General features: G+C 47.6%; 2 protein-coding genes across 2 annotated transcripts in view; one reads left to right on the forward strand and one right to left on the reverse strand.

The window, feature by feature from the left end:
* ppfia4 (PTPRF interacting protein alpha 4) overlaps positions 1–21,255 on the forward strand; it is a 33,113-nt gene extending 11,858 nt beyond the window's left edge. The window contains exons 3-30 of the mRNA XM_068742917.1: positions 8,317–8,418; positions 8,629–8,793; positions 9,293–9,367; positions 9,558–9,629; positions 11,453–11,674; positions 12,069–12,203; positions 12,295–12,429; positions 12,542–12,625; positions 13,143–13,274; positions 13,372–13,434; positions 13,740–13,831; positions 13,920–14,049; positions 14,417–14,613; positions 15,055–15,283; positions 15,356–15,391; positions 15,480–15,604; positions 15,778–15,893; positions 15,979–16,060; positions 16,168–16,249; positions 16,396–16,596; positions 17,044–17,106; positions 17,399–17,425; positions 18,469–18,644; positions 18,791–18,888; positions 19,493–19,668; positions 19,951–20,019; positions 20,100–20,290; positions 21,213–21,255. Of these exons, the coding sequence (XP_068599018.1) occupies positions 8,317–8,418; positions 8,629–8,793; positions 9,293–9,367; positions 9,558–9,629; positions 11,453–11,674; positions 12,069–12,203; positions 12,295–12,429; positions 12,542–12,625; positions 13,143–13,274; positions 13,372–13,434; positions 13,740–13,831; positions 13,920–14,049; positions 14,417–14,613; positions 15,055–15,283; positions 15,356–15,391; positions 15,480–15,604; positions 15,778–15,893; positions 15,979–16,060; positions 16,168–16,249; positions 16,396–16,596; positions 17,044–17,106; positions 17,399–17,425; positions 18,469–18,644; positions 18,791–18,888; positions 19,493–19,668; positions 19,951–20,019; positions 20,100–20,290; positions 21,213–21,255 (3,318 nt within the window). The remainder of the gene's footprint in view (positions 1–8,316; positions 8,419–8,628; positions 8,794–9,292; positions 9,368–9,557; positions 9,630–11,452; positions 11,675–12,068; positions 12,204–12,294; positions 12,430–12,541; positions 12,626–13,142; positions 13,275–13,371; positions 13,435–13,739; positions 13,832–13,919; positions 14,050–14,416; positions 14,614–15,054; positions 15,284–15,355; positions 15,392–15,479; positions 15,605–15,777; positions 15,894–15,978; positions 16,061–16,167; positions 16,250–16,395; positions 16,597–17,043; positions 17,107–17,398; positions 17,426–18,468; positions 18,645–18,790; positions 18,889–19,492; positions 19,669–19,950; positions 20,020–20,099; positions 20,291–21,212) is intronic.
* A 1,545-nt stretch (positions 21,256–22,800) lies between these two features.
* Positions 22,801–24,800, reverse strand: myog (myogenin). Its single transcript, XM_068742006.1, has 3 exons — positions 24,147–24,800; positions 23,687–23,786; positions 22,801–23,592 (listed from the first exon to the last, which is right to left on the reverse strand). Exons 1-3 carry the CDS (start codon positions 24,678–24,680, stop codon positions 23,474–23,476), a joined length of 753 nt encoding a protein of 250 aa, XP_068598107.1. The 5' UTR covers positions 24,681–24,800; the 3' UTR covers positions 22,801–23,473.
* Between the last annotated feature and the right edge of the window lie 2,191 nt (positions 24,801–26,991).

Genomic DNA, 26,991 nt, shown 5'->3' on the forward strand with positions numbered 1-26,991 from the left:
CACAGAAGCTTTTGTCCAGCTCATTTTTACAGTGTTACAGGTTTACAGCTGTAAAGCAGGTGCTCTGAAAGAGACGCTCATATACTCGCTCAGCTCTAATAATAGAGAGTAAGACGGGGCCATAATCCGGGCGGGGGAGATTAGAGTATATTTGAAGAAGTCGATATGTATTGGTCACAGTGCAGTAGCAGAGAGGGGCGGAGAAACGGCACTGCAGAGTCCTTCACCTGGACTCTATGTGTCTGTGAAAGGTGAGAGGTCATCATAAATCTGCATCCTCCATTATTGAAAATCAATCAAACATTTGATTGAATGTGTAAAACAGATTAACTGTATGTTAGCTTTACTCCTGTGAAAGTGTTAGCATATGAGCTGCTAGCGTGGCTGCAGATATGACAAGAATAATGCCTCAGATTATTTTCTATTATTATTCTTCATCCTGCATTATTATCGACCTTCTGACTCACATGCACATCCTCCCGGGACCCATCTGTAATGGACAAATGTCCACTGCAGAGGACATGCTAACTGGCTGGTCCTCAGGAGGACATCGTTCGTGGTTCTGTGCTTAAATGTGAACATGGTGACTAGCGAACATCTCGTGTGAGTGCCGCGGGCTGCCAGTAGGGGTCTGTGTCTCACCACTAACCCGCACGATGGCGCTCTGCATTGTGCCGGCTGCCAGTTCAGCTGCTGCCGGTTCATGATGGATGTCAGCACAGTTGCTATAGGACGTTTCATGTGTGGGGATTTGTCTGTTTCAGTGTTTGATCTCTACACTCTATGAAGCCTGTTTCCTTGACAACCAGATGCAAGCGAGTAGACCTGCGGAAAGGAAGCATTCATGTAATTATTGCGATGCAGTTGCATCGTGGGTCATGTGGCAAACGTGCAGTAAGAATATGATCCTGAAATATGCTTAATAAAAGAAGTAGAAGGTTTCTCAGACTCCAATCAAGTGCATACAATGTGAAATCCTCCGGAGCGAGGAGGGACCGAACAGACTGCCATTTATAAATAGAAAGAATCAGCACGCACGCTTTGGTGTAATAATATTTAGGAGAGCCTTGCGTTTTTTCATCAGGAAGGACTAGAGCGTTTCATGTCGTGCTAATTCTCTACATCAGCTCCAAATTTGACTTAAAACTCCCTGAACTTTCATCTGCCTCTGGATATATGAGTGAGCGTCTGAGAGCAGCCCCCCCCCCAGCTGACGGAGCCTCCTCTTTGCTCCGTCAGCTGATTGCTATCCTCCTCCCATTGTCCTCTCCATCTCTGTCTCATTCTGTCTTTCTCTCTGGTCTCTGCTCTTGTCTTTTATGCCCTCCCCATCCTGCTTATCCATCCCCTTGCCTCTCCCCCGTCCCGTCTGCAGTCAGACCAGGATGAGTGGGGTGGGGGGGTGGGGGGTGCTTTTGTCCCCACCAGAGGGCAGCGGGAGCAGCACAGGAATCTCATCCAGCCCGCTCCTTGCTATTCTTCGCCCTCTCTGTTCCCATCACTCCTCATCCTCTCTGTGCCTGCTTCTGTTTCCCTTTTCATGGGGGGTCTGTTTGAGGGATCTAATATGTTTAGCCGTCACCATGAACCCAACAGTGAAGATCCACCTTCAGAATGGGACCCAGTTTAACACCTGCATGCACCAGGTAGGCACTCAGCACCTGCACGGTTTCTAAATGCTGTCTGTGGTGTCCAGCTCAGATTGCTGTCTCTCTCTCGAGCCTCCACATGTCCCTCATGACTTCAGTGCTGACGGCTGTTTTCTAGGACTGAGCTCGGGCCTCGTCTCCTCCTTCAGCCTGCAAAGAATGATTGATGCATTGCAGTGATGAAAGCTGCATGTCTGTGTAGAAATGTGGGCACGGCGCCTCCATTAAAGCTTTGCACTGGTAATTGTGGCTGGTTGTATGTTTCAGCCTCCACACTGTCCCAGCCGGGAATCGTCTCTGACTCCTGTCTCTGCTTGCTTTGCCGTGTGCTGACTGGGAGGCAGACCAAACCCTTTGTGTTTCTCCTTTCATCGGAGCAGAGGAGGCATTTCCCTCGTCTTCGCTTTCTGTTGCAGATCTGTTTTCCTTTGATGGAATAAAATGAATGGATGCTATTCTGGGCTCAGGCCTTCGGACGGACACCGATGTGAGATATCTCGCACAGCTTTAGATTGCTGAACCATATGAAAGCAGATAGTTGATGTGTCCGCTCTAAAATATACCAACTTTACGGCCCAGGGTCAGGGTATGCAATGACTTTAGATATGCATGATGTCACGGTGGTGTATTATCGTCTCTTCTTACCAGGCGTCATTTAAATCCCCTCAGAAGTGGACAGAACTCTTCTAGATTCACATCTGCTTCCTATTTTTCTCAAGGTGTTCAGTGGAGGATTGAGGAGTTGTATATATTGCCAAGCGGCGTTATTGGTCAGCCTTCCGTGGTGAGTTGAGTGCTGGCATGGTTTCAGTGTGCTTCACTCAGCTGATTGTTATTATTGTTATTATCAACGGCTACCCAGAAGCCTCACTTTATTTGTCTCAGTCATGAATAATACTAATAACAATTTAAAAATGCTTGCGTGTGCTTTTACATTTCTAAGGTATGCATAATAAAAGGGATCGTATTGAAATGTTTTCAGCCAGTTGTTACTCAAGAGTAGCAACCAGGGGGACCGTCAGGTGCTGCAGTCCCATCACAGCATAACGCAGGGAACCCCCGTCTGCAGACTCCGTGCCTCTTTGTTCGTCTGCAGGCTCCGTGCCTCTTTGTTCGTCTGCAGGCTCCGTGCCTCCTTGTTCGTCTGCAGGCTCCGTGCCTCTTTGTTCGTCTGCAGGCTCCGTGCCTCTTTGTTCGTCTGCAGACTCCGTGCCTCCTTGTTCGTCTGCAGGCTCCGTGCCTCTTTGTTCGTCTGCAGACTCCGTGCCTCCTTGTTCGTCTGCAGGCTCCGTGCCTCCTTGTTCGTCTGCAGGCTCCGTGCCTCTTTGTTCGTCTGCAGACTCCGTGCCTCTTTGTTCGTCTGCAGACTCCGTGCCTCCCTGTTTGTCTGCAGGCTCCGTGCCTCCTTGTTCGTCTGCAGGCTCCGTGCCTCCTTGTTCGTCTGCAGGCTCCGTGCCTCCTTGTTCGTCTGCAGGCTCCGTGCCTCTTTGTTCGTCTGCAGACTCCGTGCCTCTTTGTTCGTCTGCAGGCTCCGTGCCTCCTTGTTCGTCTGCAGGCTCCGTGCCTCCTTGTTCGTCTGCAGGCTCCGTGCCTCTTTGTTCGTCTGCAGGCTCCGTGCCTCCTTGTTTGTCTGAAGGCTCCATGCCTCTTTGTTCGTCTGCAGGCTCCGTGCCTCCTTGTTCGTCTGCAGGCTCCGTGCCTCTTTGTTCTTCTGCAGGCTCCGTGCCTCTTTGTTCGTCTGCAGGCTCCGTGCCTCCTTGTTCGTCTGCAGGCTCCGTGCCTCTTTGTTCGTCTGCAGGCTCCGTGCCTCCTTGTTCGTCTGAAGACTCCGTGCCTCTTTGTTCGTCTGCAGGCTCCGTGCCTCTTTGTTCATCTGCAGGCTCCGTGCCTCCTTGTTCGTCTGAAGACTCCGTGCCTCTTTGTTCGTCTGAAGACTCCGTGCCTCTTTGTTTGTCTGAAGACTCCGTGCCTCTTTGTTTGTCTGAAGACTCCGTGCCTCTTTGTTTGTCTGCAGGCTCCGTGCCTCTTTGTTCGTCTGAAGACTCCGTGCCTCCTTGTTCGTCTGTACTCATCTGTTGAAACGCTCGCGTAAACCTTGCATGCTGTTGAAACACTTCAATTTCCTAATGAGCTGTTGCCGTGGCGATGACTGCAGCGTGCGGGGTGGTGTCATGGCAACAGATTACTCGCTGCCTTCTTAGGGCCGACACCCAGGGAAGGTGTGGCGGTCTCACACACACATGCAGGAAGCTTGCGTCTACCTCACCCGCTCTTCATCAGCGAGGAGTTGCAGAGCTGTGATAGCTGAGTCTCCCTGGGGACTCACTCATTCTCCGGTCACTGACGGCCTCCATCACTCCGAAGTGAATTTAATTAGAGTTAATTTAGTATCTTTTGATGCGCACATGTGACGCAAACCGCACCCCTACCCTGTGAATCATAAGATGTGTAAGTTAGTTCGTTAGTGAGTCACGTTTACAGCTTCCATCTTTCTTTGCTTACTTAGTCGTCACACTTTGTCTTCGTTTCCTCTCCTCACACCTCGCTGTTCTCATTTTGGCTTCAGGTTCCTGACTTGTTAATCAGCCTACACACAGCAGAAAAGGAAGAAATGTTCATGTTCGGTCAAACTGCAGTATCTGAAATGTCCTGTACTCTGTCGAGTTGTTTGTCAGACGTCAGCGGAGTACGTGGCGCAGTCCGGCGACGCCCTTTTTGTCTGTTGTTGGCGATTTTCTGCTTTTCTCAAAATTACCTGCAGAGAGCCGAAATAGTAAAAGAAACACTTTGCAATAGCAGCGACAGAGAGCGTTTGTGAGGCAAAGAGAAAAGTAGAACGTGCACGAAAAACACATCAGAATCTTTGCTCGCATTGCAATTCACCATCTGCAACAAGGACAAACCTGGGGTGGGCGTTACTATCATACGAGCTGTTAAACTCAGTCACAACTCCTTTTTTAAGTGCAATATAAAACCTTACTCTATTGGGTATTATGTTTTTCATTGAAGGTCCATATCCGAGAGGTATTTCTTACCTTTGTTTCGGCACACAGCTCAAACATGAGCCAGAGTGACATGAAGGCGTGACGTTTCATTCTGAACCTGAAATAGCAGCTTCCCGCTTCATGCTGTCGCAGAGATCTCAGGGATTCTTCATGTCTCATGCCTCACTCTGACATACTGTCAGTGTGCACCATGAGCTGCCCCCTGCCCCTGATTGGTGGTTTAGATTCAGGTATGGCAGATCGTGATGAATACTATCTGTTGTTACTGTGAGAACATAGTGAGAGGTGACAAATAGTTACTGCAGCTTCGAGTTGAATGATGACCGAAAACATGCAGCTTAGGTCCAGGTCGTTACTGAAAAAGAGAATTAATTCTCAATTAACGTACCTGGTTAAATAAATGAGAAGAAATAAATGCGTCAAAAACAGATCAATCAATATTTTCATGTAATTCATTAATTATGAAATGCTCACAGTATTCTGATTCCCATATATAATTAATATATACATTAGGGACTGTGCTGGAAACACACACACACACCATTTCTTTCATCCTTTAATCCCAAGCGGTTTAAGGAAGCGGGGGGAGAAATCGCTTTACAATGTCTGGCTCAGCAGAGCTCGGCGTGCGCTTGCTGATATCTCATATTGTGGTTGGAGGCAGTCGCCTGGAATCTTCTCGCCCTCTACCAGATCTGCTGCGTCTGTCTCTGACTGTTACGTGAACTTGATTGTAGCGCACACGTCAATAGCATGTGTGTGGAGCAGCCAGAGGGAAGGAGCCAGACAGGTCTTCATGAGAACTAATTGTTGTACTTTAGACATTACACTTATCGGTTCTGTTAACGCTTCAAACAAAGATAATGTGTTTTATACCTTACCACTATTCCGGGTTTTTTTGTGTGTCTTCCATTTGTTTTGTATGCAGTTTGAGAATGCCTTTGTGTAAAGACACGGAGTCTCAATGATGGAGGGATGAGGGGATGACGAGATGAGGAAGAGAGCGTGAGAGGTGGCCTGTTGAGCCTTTTAGCCGTGAGTGAAAGAGCTCTAACATCTGTTGGTGGATTTGGGCTGAGCTCCTGTCTGTTGGTGCTCTCCTGTGGAATAAGAGAAAGCAAACCGCTGACCCATTTTCTCCCCCCCCCCCCCCCCCCCCCCTCCAGAGACTTGTTTTTGCTTGCAGCACAGGGTGTAGGGTTAACATAAATGCACATCATTGTGTATGGGTGCTTTAGTGTGTATTTGCAGGCCTGACATTAATTCTGTCAGTTAAAAGAAGTCTCAAGTTTTTCAAGGGAATCATTTTTACTCAAGAACTTGTTCAGGGAATCTTACATCAGTTTGCTCTATTAATGAGGCATGACGTGTTTACAGTAAATGAAATGCTATCTTTCTTAAACTTGATGTGGGAGGCTCAAAGAGTGCGTTCAAATGGCTGCTGAAGGCTGTCAGGTCAGGCCGGCTCAGAGACGGGCGAGACAGGATGACTCCACGATGCTTCGACAAGCGACACGCTTTTTAGCGTGCGTGTTTTGCATTTAACTAACTGGAAATCAGAACGAATGTAATCCTTTATACCTTTTGTCATGCCTACATGTTGTTCTGCAATGGATGCGCTAAGTGTCTGTGGTCCAGGACACGCTGCAATGAGACAGAGAGCCTCGACCACTTCAGAATGTGGTCTGAGTGATCCGGCCTGCTACAGCGGACTCCCTGTGGTGCGACGCTTCCTCAACTGGCTGCTCTAATCAGACTTCAGACGCTGTGTATTTGATACAAACAAGAGACACTGTGAGTTTCTGGGTATTCATTTGTACTGACGCTTCCAGGAAGAGCCAAAAAAAGAACAAAAACATGCACTTGTTCAGATGTAGCACGGTAAAAACAGACACACCTAGTCAGCAGAAGTTCTCCGTGGTACGTTGTTTGCCCCCCATCCTTTCTAGTTCTGCCCAGGTGGTAATTGCATCTTGATTTATCAATGAGATGCACCTGGCTGGGAGAAGAAGGGGGGGGGGACATCATGAGCTGGGACTGGAAGACTTGATAGCCTGGGGTTTAGGACAGGAATACAGCAATGGGTTCCATTCCTACCATCCATCTGGCTGTCAATCTGATTTCAGGACTTGAAATTATTTAGAACGTTCATCTTAAAAGTTTACGCTATTATATCTGACCTGAGCAGCAGGAATAGACCTTGTAATCCCAGCATCATGCAGGTGAAGCTTATCAGCCGGTTCCTGGAGGGTTCTGGTGGAACCTGCTGCATCGGGATCAGTCAGGCTTCATGGGAAGATGTTTCTGCAAAATCTGTGACAGCTGCTACTATAAAGAACGAGTCACCCCAAAATGAAAGATGGTATCCGGTGAAGCGCAATTACACTTTATATTCAGTGAAGCGCAGCAGTTCAATCACATCATTCTCTTAAACTATTAAAGGCAATGGAGCCATCTCTTTGCAGCTCATGTAGAGCATAAAATGTCCAGCATGTGGTCGGAGCTGTGAAAAGGTGCTGCTGCTGTCTTAAACAGCGTGCAGTGAAACAACAACAATGTGAAGCATCACACTGCATGCGGAAGATTCAGATGAGAGTGTGTCTCTGAAAGCTAAGTAGCTGCAGCTAGCCTTAGCTTAATGATGATCTTAATGCCATTCTGACAGACTGAGTGGGTTCCACCCAACCAGAAACAATATATAATCACTATTGTGGTCAATTCTGGTTATAAAGACGTTCTGAATTTCCATGAAGTGCGAAGCTATCTGTTAGAATTGAGGAATATGTTGAATAAACATCAATCAATCAGATGCTCTCAAGTAAAATGTGCATTTTTGACAAAAGATTTATTTTGAATAATCCATTTTCTTTTCAGTTTAATATTAAATAGTCGATGTTTTGTGATTTGGAACTGGGTTTTATGGATGTGTTTGACTATGCTTTTGCCTTTTGGAACAATTAGTGAACCTTAACATGACAGATCATAATGTTTTCATTCGACATTTTAGTTTTGTAGGAAAGTATATTTCTGGCAACACCAGCTTTCCAGGGGATCTGGAATGTAGTAGTAGTAGGAGTAATAGTAGTAGTAGTAGTTGTAGTAGTAGTAGTAGGCTCTGGAATGTAGAGTTTTAACCTAACATCACCTTGAACTGTCTCCGTTTCAGCAACAGTCATACTCCTAATCTTTATTGTGTTTTTTTAGTTCAAGTCATTTTTGCAATCAGATACTAAGTCATTCGACACAACTCTATTTCATTTTGCAATTTGTACTGTCATTTCATTCCCCCCCAGTAGTGGCCATCATATAGCAGAGGTGACATGCTCTTCCAGATCCGATCATTTTGGCCATTTCTTATCGCCGGTGGACAGAAAACATTTCCCCGGCAGCATCCCTCAGGAAAACACGTTTTCTTGCCTGAACCTTTAACGTTATCCTTTAACGTTAAGCATGACTTCACCGGCTGCTGAAGCGGGCCTCGCATGACGGGCACTGCCCTCCGGCCGCGCCGCACTGAGTGTGCTTATGCCACCATAGCTGCAAGTGTTAATCAACCACGCCCATGTTTATTTGCTACCTGAAATCATCGTGTGATACACGATAACACCTGTATTTACTTGTGTGTGTGTGTGTGTGTGTGTGTGTGTGTGTGTGTTTTATAGGAGTTTGCCACCCTCACGAAAGAGCTCAACATATGCCGGGAGCAGCTGCTGGAGAAGGAGGAGGAAATATCTGAGCTGAAAGCTGAAAGGAACAACACCAGGGTGCGTGCACGTGTGTGTGTGTGTGTGTGTGTGTGTGTGTGTGCGTGTGTGTGTGTGTGTGATGACGATGATGTGGATGCGAGTGTAGTTGCTAATGAAACAAACTGTGGTTTTAAGCTTGAAACTAGTATTATTTTCTCTTCCTCCGTCCATTTCCGTGTGTGTTTGTGTGTGTTTGTGTGCGTTTGTGTGTGTTTGTGTGTGTTCCAGCTGCTGTTGGAACACCTGGAGTGTCTGGTGTCTCGTCACGAACGCAGTCTGAGGATGACTGTGGTGAAGAGGCAGGCACCCCCACCATCTGGAGTCTCCAGTGAGGTGGAGGTCCTCAAAGCCCTGAAGTCACTGTTTGAACATCACAAGGCTCTGGATGAAAAGGTGGAGACACACACACACACACACACGCACGCACACGCACACGCACACGCACGCACAAATACAGAATAGACAAACGTATTTCCATCAGTCCTGTCACACACATCGCTTTATTGTTCCAAGAAGGTCTTTTTAACTGGATTTCTCTCCTTCCTCTTCCATTCTGGTCGGTTCATGTTCATCAAAAAGGACTTCAGAGTTTCAGAATAAAAGGCTGAAAGGCTTTTAATGTGGTTTAAGGTTGTTTCAGAATGTTTTCATTTTGGCATAAAGATGGAAGCAGGTGACAGAAACTCACAGTAAAATCCTATTTATTTATATAACATTGGGACTTAAGTATAATAAAAGGCTTCTTAGTTTAGTTGAGGCAAGTATCTCCCGGTGTCACCATGTGAGAGTTTCTAGCTTTACTAGCAAAGTTAACTACGAATGCAAATTATGACACCAAATGAAAGTATTTCTGGGTGTAATTGTCTAGATGAGTGTGATCGGTGTGTTTCAGGTGCGCGAGAGGCTCCGGGTGGCTCTAGAGAGGGTGGCCACCTTGGAAGGACAGCTGGCGACGAGCACACAGGAGGTGAGCCCGTTGCTCCGGCAGGAGAAGCTCACACTATAAAAATATATATTTTATAAGATGAGCAGACCCTCCCTCTTCTATTCGGAGCATTTGTTACGACGGGGAATGTGGTAGAGCATACTGAGAGCCAGGCGTTGGGTTTTGTCTTTCTTCCGTTTGAATGTTTTCTTCTTTTGAATCTACATTTCAGTTGAACATGGTGAGACAAAGGAAGGATGGCGACTCGGTGGAGCGCTCAGATGGATCCAAACCAGCATGGAAGGTCTTCCTGGCTGTGACAGTTTGTCTGTTCTGTGCTTTCGTTGATGTCTAAATGCCTGTTGTGTGTCTGTCTGGCTGTCAATTGCTGCCTTTCTTATTATTTCCAAAGCCGCCCATCCATTCACCAACACACCACAATATATAGAATTACATAGAATCATGATTATAGCCTTGTTTTTAGCGGAATTAGTTGTTCATTTTGACTTTGAATAAGACTGCCTGCTAGTTTTTTAAATACCACTGGATTAGGATTATTGCCTCCGGCGTTTGTCCGTCCGTCCGTTAGCAAGATAACTCAAAATGTTCTGGACGGATCTTGATGACATGTTCAGGAAATGTTGGGTATGTTACCAGGAACAGATGATCACATTTCGGTGGTGATCCAGAAGAGACCCTGCATTCTGGATCAGTTTGAAATTTCCAGTAACATTCCAGTATGGAGCTTCAGAATTTATTCCTCAATATCTCGGTTGATTATTGAATTTAACACAGTCGGGGGGGGGGGCTTAATCTTACCATGATGACCAGATTATACTAATAAGCCATGCAAACCAGTTTCATTCCGAGTGTGCCCTTTGCTATTTAATGTTTTCTATGTGGTTCTGAGGAAGGGTAGTAGTCATCCTCACTCAAAGGAGTCAACCAAGATGTCGCAGTCACACATCCAGGCAGACAGAGAAGCAAGTTCATAGCTTCATGGGCGCTGGGGTCCGGGTCCAGAGGGTTCTGAGTAGAGAGAGGGTTCTGGGTTGGTGGTTCTGGGTTGGTGGTTCTGTGTTGTTGGTTCTGGGTTGATGGTTCTGGGTTGGTGGTTCTGGGTTGATGGTTCTGGGTTGGTGGTTCTGGGTTGATGATTCTGGGTTGATGGTTCTGGGTTGATGGTTCTGGGTTGTTGGTTCTGGGTTGGTGGTTCTGGGTTGTTGGTTCTGGGTTGACGGTTCTGGGTTGACGGTTCTGGGTTGGTGGTTCTGGGTTGGTGGTTCTGGGTTGACGGTTCTGGGTTGTTGGTTCTGGGTTGACGGTTCTGGGTTGGTGGTTCTGGGTTGTTGGTTCTGGGTTGACGGTTCTGGGTTGTTGGTTCTGGGATGTTGGTTCTGGGTTGGTGGTTCTGGGTTGATGGTTCTGGGTTGATAGTTCTGGGTTGGTGGTTCTGGGTTGACGGTTCTGGGTTGTTGGTTTTTATTAATTTATTTTATGAATTATTTTAATGAATGAATTATATATTTTATATTTTATTTGAAGGAATTATACAACATCAATCAATGGGCATTCAATCGGACTGTGTAGATCGAGCGCTTGATCAAAGTAGGATGACGGAGGAGCCTGGAGAGGAACACGAACACAATCGGTGCACTCTGAAAGGATCTGTACCGCAGCAGGACTCCAAACCCAGCCTTGCACTGATTACTATTTACATTTATATAAAGTCCAGGGGTGTAAATATACTAAAATAAAACTCACCAGCTGTGTTTTCTTTCATGGCTTCAGACCAGTTGGTCTTCCAGTGTTTCTCAGACGGTTCTGCTCCTGTAAGGCAAAGTGGGGGGGCTCCTGTCTGATTATGTGTCCCTGAGGGTTTGTTTAATTAAAGCTGAGAAAAGAAACAACATCAAAAACAACAACATGACAGTCTAAGAACCGCCCACAACCCCGCCTCTTATGCATAACAGTCAATACTTGCTTATCTAGGCCATCCAACTTGATCAGTCCTCCAAGAACGCTCCAGGCTCAGCCACATCATACCCATCTGTGTACCTCATCCTTCAAATTCATGTGTGCAAATACATACAGGTATAACCTCTGTTTGCCCCCCCCCCCTCACAGAGGCTGCCCAACGGCTCCATAGATGCCCATGACAACAGCAGTCGAGTGTCTGAACTTCAGGAGCTGCTGGATCGGGCCAACAAAGAGCTGGGCCAGAGCCGCGAGCACGCCACCACGCTCAACGGCCGTCTGGCCGACATGGAGGCCGAGCTCGCCAACGTCCACAGAGAGCTGAGCCGCAGCGAGGAGCTGTCAATCAAACAGCAGAGGGAGCAGCGAGAGGTGAGGGTTCTGTTCTGGCACGGAGCGATGAGCGCTGAGGGCGGAAACATTTATTAAGTACCGCTAATCTAAAAATAAAAGGGACATTTCCCACTTTTGTGAAGAAAAAACACAGATAAGTATTAATACACAATTGTATTTTTCTTTAAATGCACCATTGTTTCCAAGGTCACTGTGCAAATGTGCCAAAAAAAAAAGAAGTCATTAAAAACTGATATATTGTACATGTAAGTAAGGAAGTACAACATTTATTTTACATTTCTTGCAAGCTAATTACAAAAATACGAAGCATCGTGAGATTTCGGTCATGAATCTATATGCATTAGCGTGATTAAATGGCGGCCTCGCCATGCTCACGGCTACCGGCGTTTGCTGTTTGTCTCTGCTCTCACAGAGAGAGGATATGGAGGAGAGGATCACGACCTTAGAGAAACGCTACCTGGCGGCTCAGCGGGAGACCACGCACATCCACGACCTGAACGACAAGCTGGAGAACGAACTGGCCACTAAGGACTCGCTGCACCGGCAGGTAATGGCCAGCAGGGACCCAGGGTCATCTGGACCGGTCACGCTGATGTCCCTCTGTTGTCTTTGTGTGTCTGTGCACGTGCATATATCAGAGCGAAGAGAAGGTGCGCCAGCTGCAGGAGATGCTGGAGATGGCAGAACAGAGGCTCGCTCAGACCATGAGGAAGGCGGAGACACTTCCAGAGGTGGAAGCGGAGCTGGCACAGAGAGTGGCAGCGCTTTCCAAGGTAACACACACACGGATATACAAATATATTGTCATGAATTCCATAAAATACAATCCCATTGTGAGACCTCGCAGATTGAGGATGTCGGCTTTATTTGCTTCTTCCTCTGCAGGCTGAGGAACGCCATGGCAACGTGGAGGAGCGGCTCAGACAGCTGGAGTCACAACTGGAAGAGAAGAACCAAGAGCTTGGAAGGGTGTGTGTGTGTGTGTGTGCGTGTGCGTTGAAGCTTCACATTGGTTGGGCGCCTTCATTCTTGTGTCTATGTTCCCTCTTACACACAGTACAGACACACACGTGTGCATCGTTGCGTGAATTTGAACCAAATCCACACATGATGCTGCAACACATCCCCCTTCCGCCTCCAGCAGACTGATTGGCTGCTATCTTTGGGTGGAATAATTCATGCTCGACTCGTTTCTAATCACTCTGTGACCTTATTGCTATATTGAGTTAAACAAGAACTCTGCAGATGCAGATTTAATGAATGAAGTAACTGGAGTGTGTACATTAAACACTCGCTCCCCATTTCAGAGAGTGTGTTTAACCCCTTTTCACCATCAAATAAATGACTGTAATTTAATCTTTCTGTGGCTGTGGGATCCAGTGTTGGCCAGAAAGGCAGCTGGTGATCTCCGTCCTTTCATCTTTGTCAAAGAGAAAGTGTGCTGATAACATTCCCCTCCCCTTCGGGTTCTCTCGCTGCTCATCAGGCCCGTCAGAGGGAGAAGATGAACGAGGAGCACAACAAGCGTCTGTCAGACACGGTGGATCGTCTTCTGACTGAGTCCAATGAGAGACTGCAGCTCCATCTGAAGGAGCGAATGGCTGCCCTGGAGGACAAGGCAAGGCAGCAGCTCCTATCGCTGTTGTTGAACGAATGAATGCACAACAAGGCCTGTCAGATTTGTCTTGACACCATTTCATCATCTTCTCCTTTAGAACTCTCTTATTCAAGACCTGGAGAATTGCCAAAAACAACTCGAAGAATTCCATCACACCAGGGTCAGCACAGCTGTCTCTACCTGCAGCTTCGATGCCCCACAGTAGCTCAAATACTGTGCATTAGTACATTTATGCAGTACTTATACTGTGCTTTAGTTGATTTCTTGTTCAGTTTCATGTATTTAATGTTTGCGATTGCTAATTATTCAGATTCTCGCACTAATCCTGGAGACCTTCTCTTGCATCGCGACCACTTCTCTGATTGCTCGTCTCGGTGCATTCTACCATTACGTGTAATAGAGGAGTCGATTTGTGCCGCCACTCAGATGTGATTGCTTCACCCAGAATGCCCCTCTCTCCCTTAGGAACGGCTGATTGGGGAGATTGAGAAGTTGAGAAATGAGATGGACCATTTAAAGCGCCGCAGTGGAGCGTTTGGAGACGGAACTCACCCGCGGTACACGCCCACATCCTCTCTGGCGTGCACACGCTAACAAAGCACGCCGTTCATTATTGACGGTGAAATGTTGTGTGTATCATGTCAGGTCTCACCTGGGCAGCAGCAGTGATCTTCGTTTCTCTATGGTGGAGGCCCAGGATGGCCACTACAGCACCGCTGTGATCAGGCGGGCTCAGAAGGGCAGACTGTCGGCACTACGGGACGACCCAAACAAGGTGTTGATCACGTCTTTCTGGGGTCGACTCAAGTCCACGGCGCCACACCTGCACCAAGCAGGACGTGTCTCACCACGCCCAGCTCGCCACCAGCTCGCCACCAGCTCATGACTAACGTGCCATTCTCTACTAACCTCTCTGTCTCTTGTTCACCTGCTGCCATGGACATGCTGTCTGATGTAAGTTCTATCTTCATCCATTTCTCTTCATGGCTGGTCACACGCATCCACAATGTCACGTAGCATTTTTACATGTTGATCAGAATCACGTTTCTTTAGGTACACAAACGTATGATCACAAACGGCTTGATGGACGCGTGTCGCTTTAGGACGGGCGCCGGGTTAAAGCTGGTGTGTGCTGTGTCCAGGTGTGTGCGGTATTTGAACAGGACTACCAGTCTCTACGTGGGAGCGTCAGCCACCTCCTCGGCAGCGACATCGAGGCAGAGTCGGACCTGGATGACGATGTTAGCTCGGCCCTCCTTTCCCCCAGCGGCCAATCGGATGCTCAGACTCTCGCTCTAATGCTACAGGAGCAGCTTGACGCCATCAATGAAGAGATAAGGTGCCAAATCACAGGCACATTAGATTACAACACATGGCAGCTTCATATTCCCCAAAAGGGAAATTTGGGTCAGTGCAGAAGCTAAACGGAGATAAAAGATAAACGGAGAAACAAATAAACGATAATCCAATAAGATGATTACAAGAAAGGGGATATTTTGAAGATGCTGCAGTAAATAATTGCGCTGCTCCTTCATCATGACGGCTTGTGGCCAGACAGGATGCACCAGATCTGATAACATGCAGATAAGCCTCATCAGGTTTTGGTTCTGCTTCCAGCTTTAAGAAGAAGATATTTACTGCACTTCAGAGTTAACAGTGTGCCCTTGTGACAAATTAGGAACTATATTTTGTTAATCGTAACAAAAGTAATGTGTGCATCATTAATTAATGGACAGGATATGAATATTAAAAACCTAACTGTAGACGTGTGCATGTACAGGATGATCCAGGTGGAGAGGGAGTCGGCAGACCTCCGCTCGGATGACCTTGAGTCTCGCGTGAACAGCGGCAGCATGGACGGCCTCAACGTGACCCTTCGACCTCGGGCCCTGCCCACCTCTGCCACCGCCCAGTCCCTGGCATCATCTTCCTCACCACCCACCAGTGGGCACTCCACACCTAAGCACCACTCACGCAACGCCAGCCACCATCTTGGAATCATGACTCTGGTTAGAGTGCACACGCACGTTGTCTGCTGTGCATCACAACGCCGTGCGCTTAAATCTCATTTTGTTTTATAGCCGAGCGACTTGAGGAAACATCGCAGGAAAGTGGCGGTACGTTTGCAACCTCCAGGAAGTGCAGAGAGGTTTGGTCTCAGTGTGTTTCCGTGACCGGGCTGTCCTGCTTTTCTGACCCATTTAGTCTCCAGTGGAGGTGGACAAAGCTACTATCACGTGTGAGACGTCCCCCCCCTCGTCCCCCCGCAGTCTACGACTAGAATCCAATTTTGCCCAGTTCACAGGGAGTCTGGAGGATGGACGAGGAGGGTAAACCCACACACACCTCATTATTACCTACCCGGTGTCTGATTGGCTTGCTGCGACGATGACACCGGTGTCCCGCTGTGTCCCGGTGTGTCCCGGTGTCACCATCGCGTTAAACCGGCATCGCAGAATTCTTCCATTCACGCTGTAGATCTGCTGTGATTACGTGTGTGCAGCAAGCAGAAGAAAGGCATCAAGTCATCCATCGGCCGCTTGTTTGGCAAGAAGGAGAAAGGGGGCCGACTGGAGCCGACAGGGTGCAGGGACGGGCAGCCCCCGCCAGCCTTGTCAGGTCCAAACCACACACGCACCCACGCCGATGCAGTGTGTGGGAGATCACGAGTGACGTACAGAAACACCGTTTTGCTGCGTTTCAGACCTTGATATATCCGTTGGCGACACAATGACTCTGGGGAAACTGGGCACACAGGCTGAGAGGGACCGAAGGATGAAGAAAAAGTACAGACTTGTGTTTTGTTGAGTCCTGACTTTTTTCACAAGGATTTTTCTGTGATTAATCTTTCTTCGTCCGACTTTTCCCCGTCCAAACCCAATTCTCTCCGTAGACATGAACTCCTGGAAGAAGCCAGGAGGAGAGGCGTGCCGTTTGCCCAGTGGGACGGCCCGACTGTTGTCTCCTGGCTCGAGGTAGCCGGTTAATCTCTTCTTAGGTCTGCCAGTCTCCCTCTACCTGCTGCTGTTCTGTATCTAATACAAAATAGTGCAGGACAGGCCATTACCTCCCATCTGACGGTTCGTGGTGTGACAGTGAATATCTTTACGCCTCTCACCAGCTGTGGGTGGGGATGCCGGCGTGGTATGTGGCAGCCTGCCGTGCAAACGTGAAAAGCGGAGCCATCATGTCAGCTCTGTCGGACACGGAGATCCAGCGGGAGATCGGCATCAGCAACCCTCTGCACCGGCTCAAGCTCCGCTTGGCCATCCAGGAGATGGTCTCCCTCACCAGCCCATCTGCACCACTTACCTCCAGAACGGTGACAAACTAGAGCAAAAGCACCTCTAACTGCCCCACAATCACTCGTCCGCGGCTCTCTGCCCACAAGAGCAACACATTAGCCGAGGCGAAGGTTAGATCAGGGATTCGGGATGTGCACGTTACCCTGCACTCTTTGGTCATGTCTGCTCATTGATTTATTTGTGTTGGTCATCTGTTCCGATCACAGGAGATATGCCTTCATGCTAAGGTGTGTTATTTTCCTGCATGAGGCTGCGTTTGTAAAGGACACACAAACGGAGACAGATAGAGCGACACTCTACCTGCTTGAGAGACACACCCTCCATCAGCATCACTCAGTGTGTGTCTATGTGTTTCTGTGTGGGGTGCACTGTGTGTGTGTGTGTGTGTGTGTGTGTGTGTGTGTGTGTGTGTGTGTGTGTGTTTGTTTTTTTTGTTTGAATGTGTGTTTTTGCCCTCTGAGCAGTCATCCGGAAATGTGTGGGTGACTCATGAAGAGATGGAGAACCTGGCTTCGTCCACCAAAGCGGTCAGTACCATCTGGGTGCCCCCCCCCCCCCCCCCCCACCCCCAAACACTCTCTCACACTCACAACGCCCCCACCACATAACACATGTGTCATATTTAAAGGGGTCTCCAGGCCCCTTTAAAGTCCCACTACTTCACACTCACTAACGCTCTTTTGTGTTCCGTATGTTGAATGTGAATATTATTAGCTGGTGATTACAGTTAACTAGCGTGATTGATCATTGATTAATTACAGAGTACGAGCTGTGTGTATTTTATGTGTGTCTTTTGGCCTCTCTCTCTCTGCCACTCAGGATAATGAGGAGAGCAGCTGGGCACAGGTGAGGTTGCTGATGTAATAGCGTATGTATGCACAGTCACTGACGCAACGCTCACACAGGAGTGTGACTCTGTAGATGACATTACCTGCATATCAATCAGGAAAGCTGCATTTTCATGATCCCACATCTCAGTGATTTATTTCGCTTGTTTTAACAGTACTTTTCAGGGTCTTCATGAGTAAACGTTAGATTCTAAATGTTGTGAAACTGAAACACTGGACTTCTAGACATGGCTAATTTGTAGTCCTCGTCCCTGATTAGGCTTTTACTGGGTAAAGCATACAATATTTTAAAAGATAAAAACCCTTATTTCTAGACTCTATATAATACAATAAGGCCAGCCATGTAATACGATACTGATGCAAATGTAAAGACAGAAGAAAAAACAGTCAATATCACAATGGGTGAAACTGTCAAATTGCCAAAAACAAGAATAGCAAGCATCTTTTTTTCTAGCAAGTTATTTTAAACATACAAATGACCAAACTCTATTCTCTTTTTCATCATAGAACTCAGAAGTGCACTGAAAACTGTTAATGATAATGCCAGTCAGCCTGTACTCACTGCTCCGTGCCCATTTTAATATTATTAGTACCATCTGTGCATCTGCTGATGCATCATGTCAGGAGCATATTGTAGTCCTGAAACGGAGAGCAGAGACTTTTCCACCGCCTGCTTTGGTAGCATCGTGTCAGGAGCATATTGTAGTCCTGAAACGGAGAGCAGAGCTTTTCCCCCGCCTGCTTTGGTAGCATCGTGTCAGGAGCATATTGTAGTCCTGAAACGGAGAGTCTTTTCCCCCGCCTGCTTTGGTAGCATCGTGTCAGGAGCATATTGTAGTCCTGAAACGGAGAGCAGAGACTTTTCCCCCCTGCTTTGGTAGCATCATGTCAGGAGCATATTGTAGTCCTGAAACGGAGAGCAGAGCTTTTCCCCCGCCTGCTTTGGTAGCATCATGTCGGGAGCATATTGTAGTCCTGAAACGGAGAGCAGAGCTTTTCCCCCGCCTGCTTTGGTAGCATCGTGTCATCCTCACCATGCAGACTCTGGCATATGGTGACATGAATCATGAGTGGATCGGAAACGAGTGGCTTCCCAGCCTCGGCCTGCCTCAGTACCGCTCCTACTTCATGGAGTGTCTGGTGGATGCTCGCATGTTGGACCACCTGACCAAGAAGGACCTGAGGAGCCATCTGAAGATGGTGGACAGCTTCCATAGGTCTGTAGTTAGCTTAGCTTAGCTACTGTTTAATCAATCTTCTGTGAACTGGCTACATTAGCATTTGGGATGAGAAGGCTAACGAGGCAGATGTGCCTACGCTTTTCTGCGTGTGTGTGTGTGTGTGTGTGCGCGTGCATGTACAGAGCTAGTCTGCAGTACGGGATTATGTGCTTGAAGAGACTAAATTATGACAGGAAAGACCTGGAGCGCCGGAGAGAGGACAGTCAACATGACATGAAAGGTACACTTTACACACAGTGCTTTACAATCATGCATCTGTCCAGTATATCAGCAGGTCAGAGCGCCACCTAGTGGCCTCATCCCATATTGTCCTGTTGTCTTGAGTCTTCAGACAGCTGCACGATGGACTGTCAAAAAGGCAACCAAAGCAGGCCTGCAATCTTATGATCCACATACCAAGAGTACACACACATGCACGCTATCACACACATGCACGCTATCACACACATGCACACTATCACACACATGCACATATTTAGATCCATCCGACTCTCTCGCCCTTTTGACCTTGAGTTCTGCCCATGAACTTGACTCAGCTGTCATGTCAAATCACAATCACATGGCACACTGATTACACACACACACACACACACACGCACACACACACCGCCTGTTCCAACTTGGAAAGCGAGCTGACAGCTGTGCTTTGAGTGAACAAAAGGCGTGTGCCAGTGAGTCGACACGATGTGAACATGATCTCCCTATCTCCGTCTCATTATTTGTCTTTCTAGGTTTTTACTCACAATCAACGTGTTCGTGTTTGATGGATGCTGACGCTTGATGAAACGCTGCGCTAGCGTCTCAGCCGCTGTCTCTCTCTTCAGATGTGCTGGTGTGGACCAACGAGCAGGTGATCCACTGGGTCCTGTCCATCGGCCTGAGGGAGTACAGCAGCAGCCTGCATGAGAGCGGCGTTCATGGAGCACTCATCGCTCTGGATGAGACCTTCGACTACAGCAGTCTAGCGCTCATCCTGCAGATCCCTATGCAGAGCACACAGGTGGTTATGGAGAAGAAATAGCAACGGGAAAAGGGAGAGAGTGAGGGGTAGACATGCGGCCTCAAGCCGGAACCAAGATCTGGTCGACATAATGTCCTCACTTTCACATTCATAGCTGAACAAAAGCATCAGTTCTACTCCGAGCTATCAGGTCAGGCTTAGAAATGTTCTTCATCCTGGAGGTGTTTCTCTGACGTTTTGCCTTCAGCTCCTGTTTGTTTCCGCCCGTGGTCGGTTCAATCTCTGTCCTGCTGACAGAGATTGTGCGCTGTGTGTTTTCAGGCACGGCAGGTTCTGGAGAGGGAATTCAACAATCTGTTAGCCTTGGGGACCAACCGGCGTCTCGAGGAGGTAACTCTCAAGCTGCTGCGCTGACCAGATACATGATTGGTGGAAAACGACTGACTTGTGTTTCGTCCTTATCCCGCTAGGGTGAGGACGACAAGCCTTTTAGACGGTCTCCGTCATGGCGGAAGAGGTTTCGGGCACGTGAAGGAGGGGTGGGGCTGGGCATGATGGCGGGCTCCATGGAAACGTTACCTGCAGGATTCCGCATGCCGTCTATGTCCATGACTCCTTGTGTAAATTTGATGCCCAGGAAACAGCTCCAGCCTGACGGTGTGTTACAAAACGAACACACCCTTGTACCTTAACGTTTGTATTTTCCTGCGTATCTTTAGCCACATTTCCACTGAATAGCATCGACTCTACTCACCTTGTTGGTATCCCATGAAGGGAAACGTACCTGGTAGGACTTATTACTCCACCTTCAGTGTGGTTCCAAACAAGGCCAATGAAACATTCGAGACCACTGATTGATGATGATGATGAATATATTTATTAAATAGAATGTTAGAGTACAGGTACAGTCACACAGTAGCTTGTATTACAGTACAAATAAAATTGGTCAACGGCCGGCACAAATGGAGTTTCCTCCTCGTCACGGATCGTTAGCTTCCACGCCCAAGCGGCAAAACTACTTTAGTGGCGGTAACGTTGTTTTATAGCAGCCGCTAGATTGTGGGCTTCAGACGTTCCTGTCTGAGGCAGCAGATGAGAGGATCACAAGACGTAAGTCACGTTGAAGATTACACCATGGCTGTTTCACACAGCGTCCGCCTTCCTGTGGAAAACGACCCAACGCAGTTCAGGTGCTTTCTGCTCCTTCTGATTGACTAACCATGCTGTGTCCTTTCCGTTTTGCTTGTGCCATGTGATGTGAAGCTCCACCCCCGGCGCCTCAGAGACTCGACCCCTCGGCAGTGCGGACCTATTCATGCTAACTTCTCTCTTAACAGGAGCACTAAAGCAGGTAACAGGTAAAAGAAAAGACCACACAGTCTAAACCTGGTGAATCCAAAGGTATTTGTGAGTTCAGCCCACGTTTTGGATTCATTCATCCCACTCTTTTAGCTTTTTGCTATGAAGACACTTTCATTTGAAGGTGATTGTATTTATTTTGTGTCATTTAAACTTCTGCTTGTCTTGTTTTTGTCAAAGTCAAACCCGGAAGCAGACACAGACACTGTTTTCCTCTCTTCCAGTGATTCTCATGACCTATATGGACACATGCTTGCGGCCTTTTGAGAGTGATATGCCAAATCTGGAGAGGAGGTGCTGGGTGCCACCGAGGTGCGGGGGGTCTTCACGCCTTTGTCGCCCAGCCTCACCCTCCACCCTTCACCTCTTAACTCTCCTCTCGGACACGTGCAATACAGAGCTCGATCCTGACCTCTGAACTCATTGGCTGTGCTTGCTGCTGTAAAGGAGACTCATCCCTGTCTCTCCCAGTTTACCCCAGTGCTCCCAGTAACCTTGCTGTTGTGGTGTTGTGCTCCTTCCTGGTCTCAGCTGTGGGTTCTTGTCCTGGTTTTAATCTCTCCGCGTGGCCAGGTCCAGACCAATGTTCCTGTGTCATCACGTCCTAAACAGCTCTAAAGTTAGTGTGTGTTGATTTGAAGGCCTGGTGACGAGTCACTGACTTGGATTCGAGAGTGATGAATACTTGTGTAAGTGGCAGATCACGCTGCACATTGCCCCTCTACCGGTTATGCAAGGTATTACTCATTGTCTCTGTACATAACATGGATAACATATGTTTTTTATAGAAATATTATATATAATATATATATATATTGGAAATATATATATGGAAAATCATATAATTGCTGTATGAAACCCAATGCCCTGCATTAATAATAGTGACTGTTCTCTCTCTCTCTCTGTCCATGTCGGGCCTTTGTGTCTTACTTTATGCTGTAATTGTGTGAATCATTAGTGAGAGGGACTCACTAAGGAGGGTGTGTGTTTCTGCATGCACCCTTCACAGGTTCATGGGTCCAATCTCAGAATCTTCTCTTTGCCCCTTCTCTCGTTCTCCCCCCCCCCTCCCCTCCCCTCCTCCTCCTCTTTGACACCATGTAGCTGTTACCTCTCCTCTCCTTGCCTTCAGTAAGACACTATGTAGCCTAGAATACTGAGAAACCTTTAATATGAAGATTGAATGAGTGTGAGTGTTTGTGCGTGTGAGAGAGAGTGAACAAATGGGTTTTGGAGCTCTTGTTCAGAGGTCGTACGTGATTGGCCGAGTCCAGCCGTGTGACCTTGATGTTCCTCCGTGGATGCGTAGTGTGAACACTGTAGCTCTCCTCTTTTGATTTCTTGCTTTCTCTCGAGTCAAACCATAAACTGCTGCTCAACATCAGCCAATGATATCCTCGTAAAACTGTGACAGACATGTCTGATCCTCCTCTGTCACCTCCCATGTAGTTGCCATGGAGATGTGCCAGTAAGTCATCTGGCTGCCCGACTCCGCTTCTGATGAGAACAGAGCAAACAAACTTGTGAAGTGCTGGATAATTGTACAATATTTTTATTTTACGGTTTTTCCAAGGTGTCTAAAAGGTGTAATGTGCTATGTGGCAGCTATGAGTACTGTGTGTTTCTTCCAGGTGTGAAACAATGCTGACAAATCAAGATTTTATTTGGCTATTTAAAAAGTGAACTGTATTTATGACACTATATCGGCATAAGTAAAGTTGTTTTTTAAAGATTTGGATGTTGTGTTTCTTATCTTATTGGCGGTTGGAAACAAAGACAACCAAAATATTGAAAATGATCTTTATTGCAAGAACTGGACAGAAAATATCACGTTTTTGGAACATCTACAAATACACAACAATCTTAGTTATAAAAGTCAAAAATAAGTTAGCAAAAAATAAAAAATAAAATGGCAAAACCCACTCTGTAGAAAAAAGGGAACGTATTTACATCACCAGCATTCGTAACCAGTTTAATTAAAGCAGATCTTGGTCAAAACTGCCTTGGTACATATTGGCCCCACAAATAAACTCATGTTTTTTAAGCATTAAAAACACACACAAAAAGAATGAAAGAAGGTCAGGGAAAGGTTTCTAAAGAAGAAAAACTTAAGTAAGGAGGAAAGCAGTTTATCGTTCATCTGTGGTTCTGTCAGACTGAGCCTCTCGGAACTAAGTGTTGGGTTCATGCAGCAAAGGCCTTGAGTCGCTCGTGACACCGAGCTCCTTTGGCTTTGACAGACGGATCTGCACCGCAGGATAAGGCAGGGAATACAGGGAGTAAGGCCTCAATGGTCACAGGAGCAATGCCGTTTTGCAGGCCCATGGATCAGGAGAGATGCTTTTCAATTAAATTCATATATTTTAGCATAAGACACTCAAAAACGTAGAGCTGAAAAATAAATTACATTGGAATTTAGTGTGACTTGTGATCCTGCTTTGCCATCAGTCGCCTCTCTGAGCACCTACGGGTCGGCTGCGTGGACCTATTTGGGAATGTCCATAGGAAAGGCCACGGCGCCGCCTGCTGCAGAGATGCTGTCCACGATTGAGGTCAAGGCACGCATGTTCCCCTGCTCCGGAGAGTCAGCGACACTCAGGAGATCTGCGAAGAGACCCGGTCACAAAGTCAGGATCTGGGTGAAGGTGCGACGTTCCGTTGGTGCCGTCGGATGAGAACGTGTGTTGGATGTGCTCACCATCGTTGCTGTAGCTCTGCGTGCACTGATCGGGGGTGCTGCTCCACTCGGGGCTACTGCAGCAGGTGCTGCCCGAGCTGGGCTCACTCGATGACGACACCTGTGAGACGCAGAAGGGGCTGTCAGTCATTCTTTATGACATGGCACACCCCGCCACACACAGACACACAACATGCACTACGGTAGTGCGATGCCATACACCAACATCACAACCAATGTGTCTCATGAAACACTGTAAGACTTTTCATGTGGTGGACTTTGTTACGATCAGCAGCAATCGTCCTCACACTGAGGACACTAAAAGCATTTAGAGAGAACGGGATCGTTGTCCTGAAAACGGCTTTAGTGAATTACAATCATTGACACCTCAAACCTTCCTCTACCGTCTCCCCTGCTTTACGTTTCCAATGAAGACATTGCTGTGACCTATTGCTACCCATCTCCCTTTTGTCCTACTCACTCTGGGCTGGGTGCCGCTGGGTCGGTAGTTCAGTCCCTGCTGTCCGTTCTCGGTGTCTTGCTGGTTCAGGGAAGACACCAGCGCCTGCAGCCTTTCGATGTACTGGATGGCGCTCCGCAAGATCTCCACCTTGGGCAGCCTCTGGTTTGGGTTCATTAAAGTGCTCCTCTTCAGAGCATCGAAGGCCTCGTTAACCTTCTTCAGGCGCCTCTTCTCCCTCATCGTGGCCGCTCTCCGACGGTCCATGGTAACCGTCTTCCTTTTGCACAGCTTGCAGGCCCAGGGTAGGCACTGGCCCGGGCAGTGGGGCTCAGAGAGAGGCGACAGGCTGGAGGTGGAAGCTTTGTCCTCTGTTCCTGTAACGCCGACTCCAACACCTCCAGACAGGTTCCCGCACAAGCCCATCATGGAGCTCCTGTCCTGGTAGGTGGCTTGGTCATATGCCCCGGGCAGCCGAGAAGAGAAGTAGCTGTCTCCTCCCTCGTAGAAGCGCTGGTCAGGGAAGAAGTATGGGTTGGTCTCGAAAAGTTCCATGTTGGGCGGCTCTGTGGTCTTAATGGAGGACAAAGATCCCAGCTTCCCTGGACTGGGTCTACTGTACGTAGTCGTGGGTCCTGTGCCTGGAGCGTGAGCTGGAGTGTAGGTGTGTGGCTGTCTTGTCTGGGTTTGTGATGAGTGGAAGACGTGTGGAGAACAACTGGTGTGGAGCAACTGTAGGCTGGCATTTAAACCCCAATGCCTGCTGCAGGATCACAGGGTTAAATTTAGCACGAGCCCCCAGAAACCTGACACGACGTTTAGCTGTTGCTGCACATCTACACTTCACATCTCTGTTGGGCCCTGTTCTTCGGGGCTTTAAGGTCCCTTAACGTGTGTGCGTGTGCCCTTGTGTGGTTCTGTGCACTTGTGTGTGTCTTGAGAGGCCGGGACACGATCGGGTTGCCGTGGAAATAGGAAGGCAATCGTGGATCAAAGATGCCCGTCTTAATGAACTAATCCCGGGCTCGCGTCTCCCTCAATGACACCATGCAAGAAGTCCCCTTCCATCGGGGGGTGGGAGGAGGGGGGCAGGAACAGCCTGGAAACAGCTGTCACTTCTACTAGCAGCCAATGGCAAGCAATGACAAGAAGTTGTTTGCCTCCAGTTCAAGAGGGGTAAAAAATGAGGCCAGAGATGTTGTTTACTCAAAACTAGGTCAAGGACAAACACTCATTGGGAATGAAGGTTGATCAATTCTAAAAATAGAACAGTGTAGAAGTCGAAAGCTCATGGGAACACATTAATAGTTACCGACTTTCTTTCTAAGCAACTTTTGACAAACACCCAAAGCTGGATTTCATGCGTCACTGGTCCATATACTTTACAGTACGGTAGCGAATCAGAGCAATGCGTCTGCGTCTGACAAGCACTTCCTGTCGGGTTTGTGTAAGACCATGTGAGCCTTTGGAAGTGCTAAAGGATACGCATCTCCAGTATCTCACACCATGCATGTCATTCAGCTTCGAGCTGATGAAGCGTGTGCTTTAGTGCTTTAGCTGTCCCTGCTAGAGGAAGCCATTCAGAACTCGCTGGTGGGCTACGAAGTAAAACAAGTCCTGATGGAAGAGGTCAGGACAATCACTGTCCCTCCTCTGCTTGATTATTGATTTCAGGGGGTAGCGAGTCGTCTCGTTCAGCTCAGAAGGCTCGTTGGGTTGACTGGTAAGCTAATAACCAGCAGCTAATACGTTCAACCTGGTTCAAACAAGGCTGTAAATATAGTAACATGGAACGCTGACGGCTTTTCATTTTGGTACACACTTCTCTCTCGGAAGAATATTCCCAGAGCGACATTAATGCCTGGACTAAACTAATCGATCTGAATCCATCTTTCATGACCAACTATAGAGAGAGAAGTTGCAGCTCCATTGATAGCAGAATTGTGGCTGCCGAAGTTCTCTCGCCCGTCAGCAGAGAGTGAGACTTTCCAGTGTGAGACGGAGTGACACACTGATCCGGTCGGAAGGTCATCTCTGGTGCCAGCCAGCGCTGCTGCAGTGCTGGACAGTGGACTGCGGTCGAGTCCCGGGCTTTCGCGATGGGGCAGGGTGGCGGGTTGAGCTTTGGCACAGGGCTGCAGTGGGCTGTCAGGTTAGTCTGTGATGGATAGTCACTGATGGTGGAGCAAGTACAAAGACGCCTGTGTTGCTCTCAGGGGTGCAGCAGGGGGGGGGGGCAGCAGTGTGTCAGAGTCACTCACAACCCCATGTCTTCTTAACCCATTGTCAGCAGAACGAGAGGGTGTGTGTGTGTGTGTGTGCGTGCGTGTCTTGTTTGGGGAGTAAGTCCCCTCTCAGCATTTTGAAGTGAGCACTTGAGATGCAGCACAGCAGAGGAGTGTTTTATAAACAGTGAGTATTTACTGTATCGTCCATGCTGAGCATTCAAGCCTAAATTCATTCAGGTGAGGTTCAGATATTTAAACTACACCAATAAAATGCAAATCAAATCACACACGCATTCAAGTGATCAACTATAACATACACACTATACGAGATGTGTGTTTGAATTTTTAGCTGTTTATACCTGATCACATTAAAGTGACGGGCAAAATAAAATGTATTTATTATTTAAAATGACATTTCATTTTCAGTATCTACTGATTGAATAATTCTACAACTCACAGAAAAAACACAAAAAGCCAAAAACCTTTAGTGGATTCGTATAATTCTGATCTAAAATATATTTTGAGTATACTAATATTGATTGCCATGAAAGCAGTCACTGCCAATTGGAATAAGGTGATTGAACAATTATAGAATGGAAAAACAGACTAAAACAAGTCTATATGATGGAAAAAATGAC

The sequence above is a fragment of the Brachionichthys hirsutus genome, chromosome 8 (assembly GCF_040956055.1).
Source record: "Brachionichthys hirsutus isolate HB-005 chromosome 8, CSIRO-AGI_Bhir_v1, whole genome shotgun sequence".
Classification (NCBI taxonomy): domain Eukaryota; kingdom Metazoa; phylum Chordata; class Actinopteri; order Lophiiformes; family Brachionichthyidae; genus Brachionichthys; species Brachionichthys hirsutus.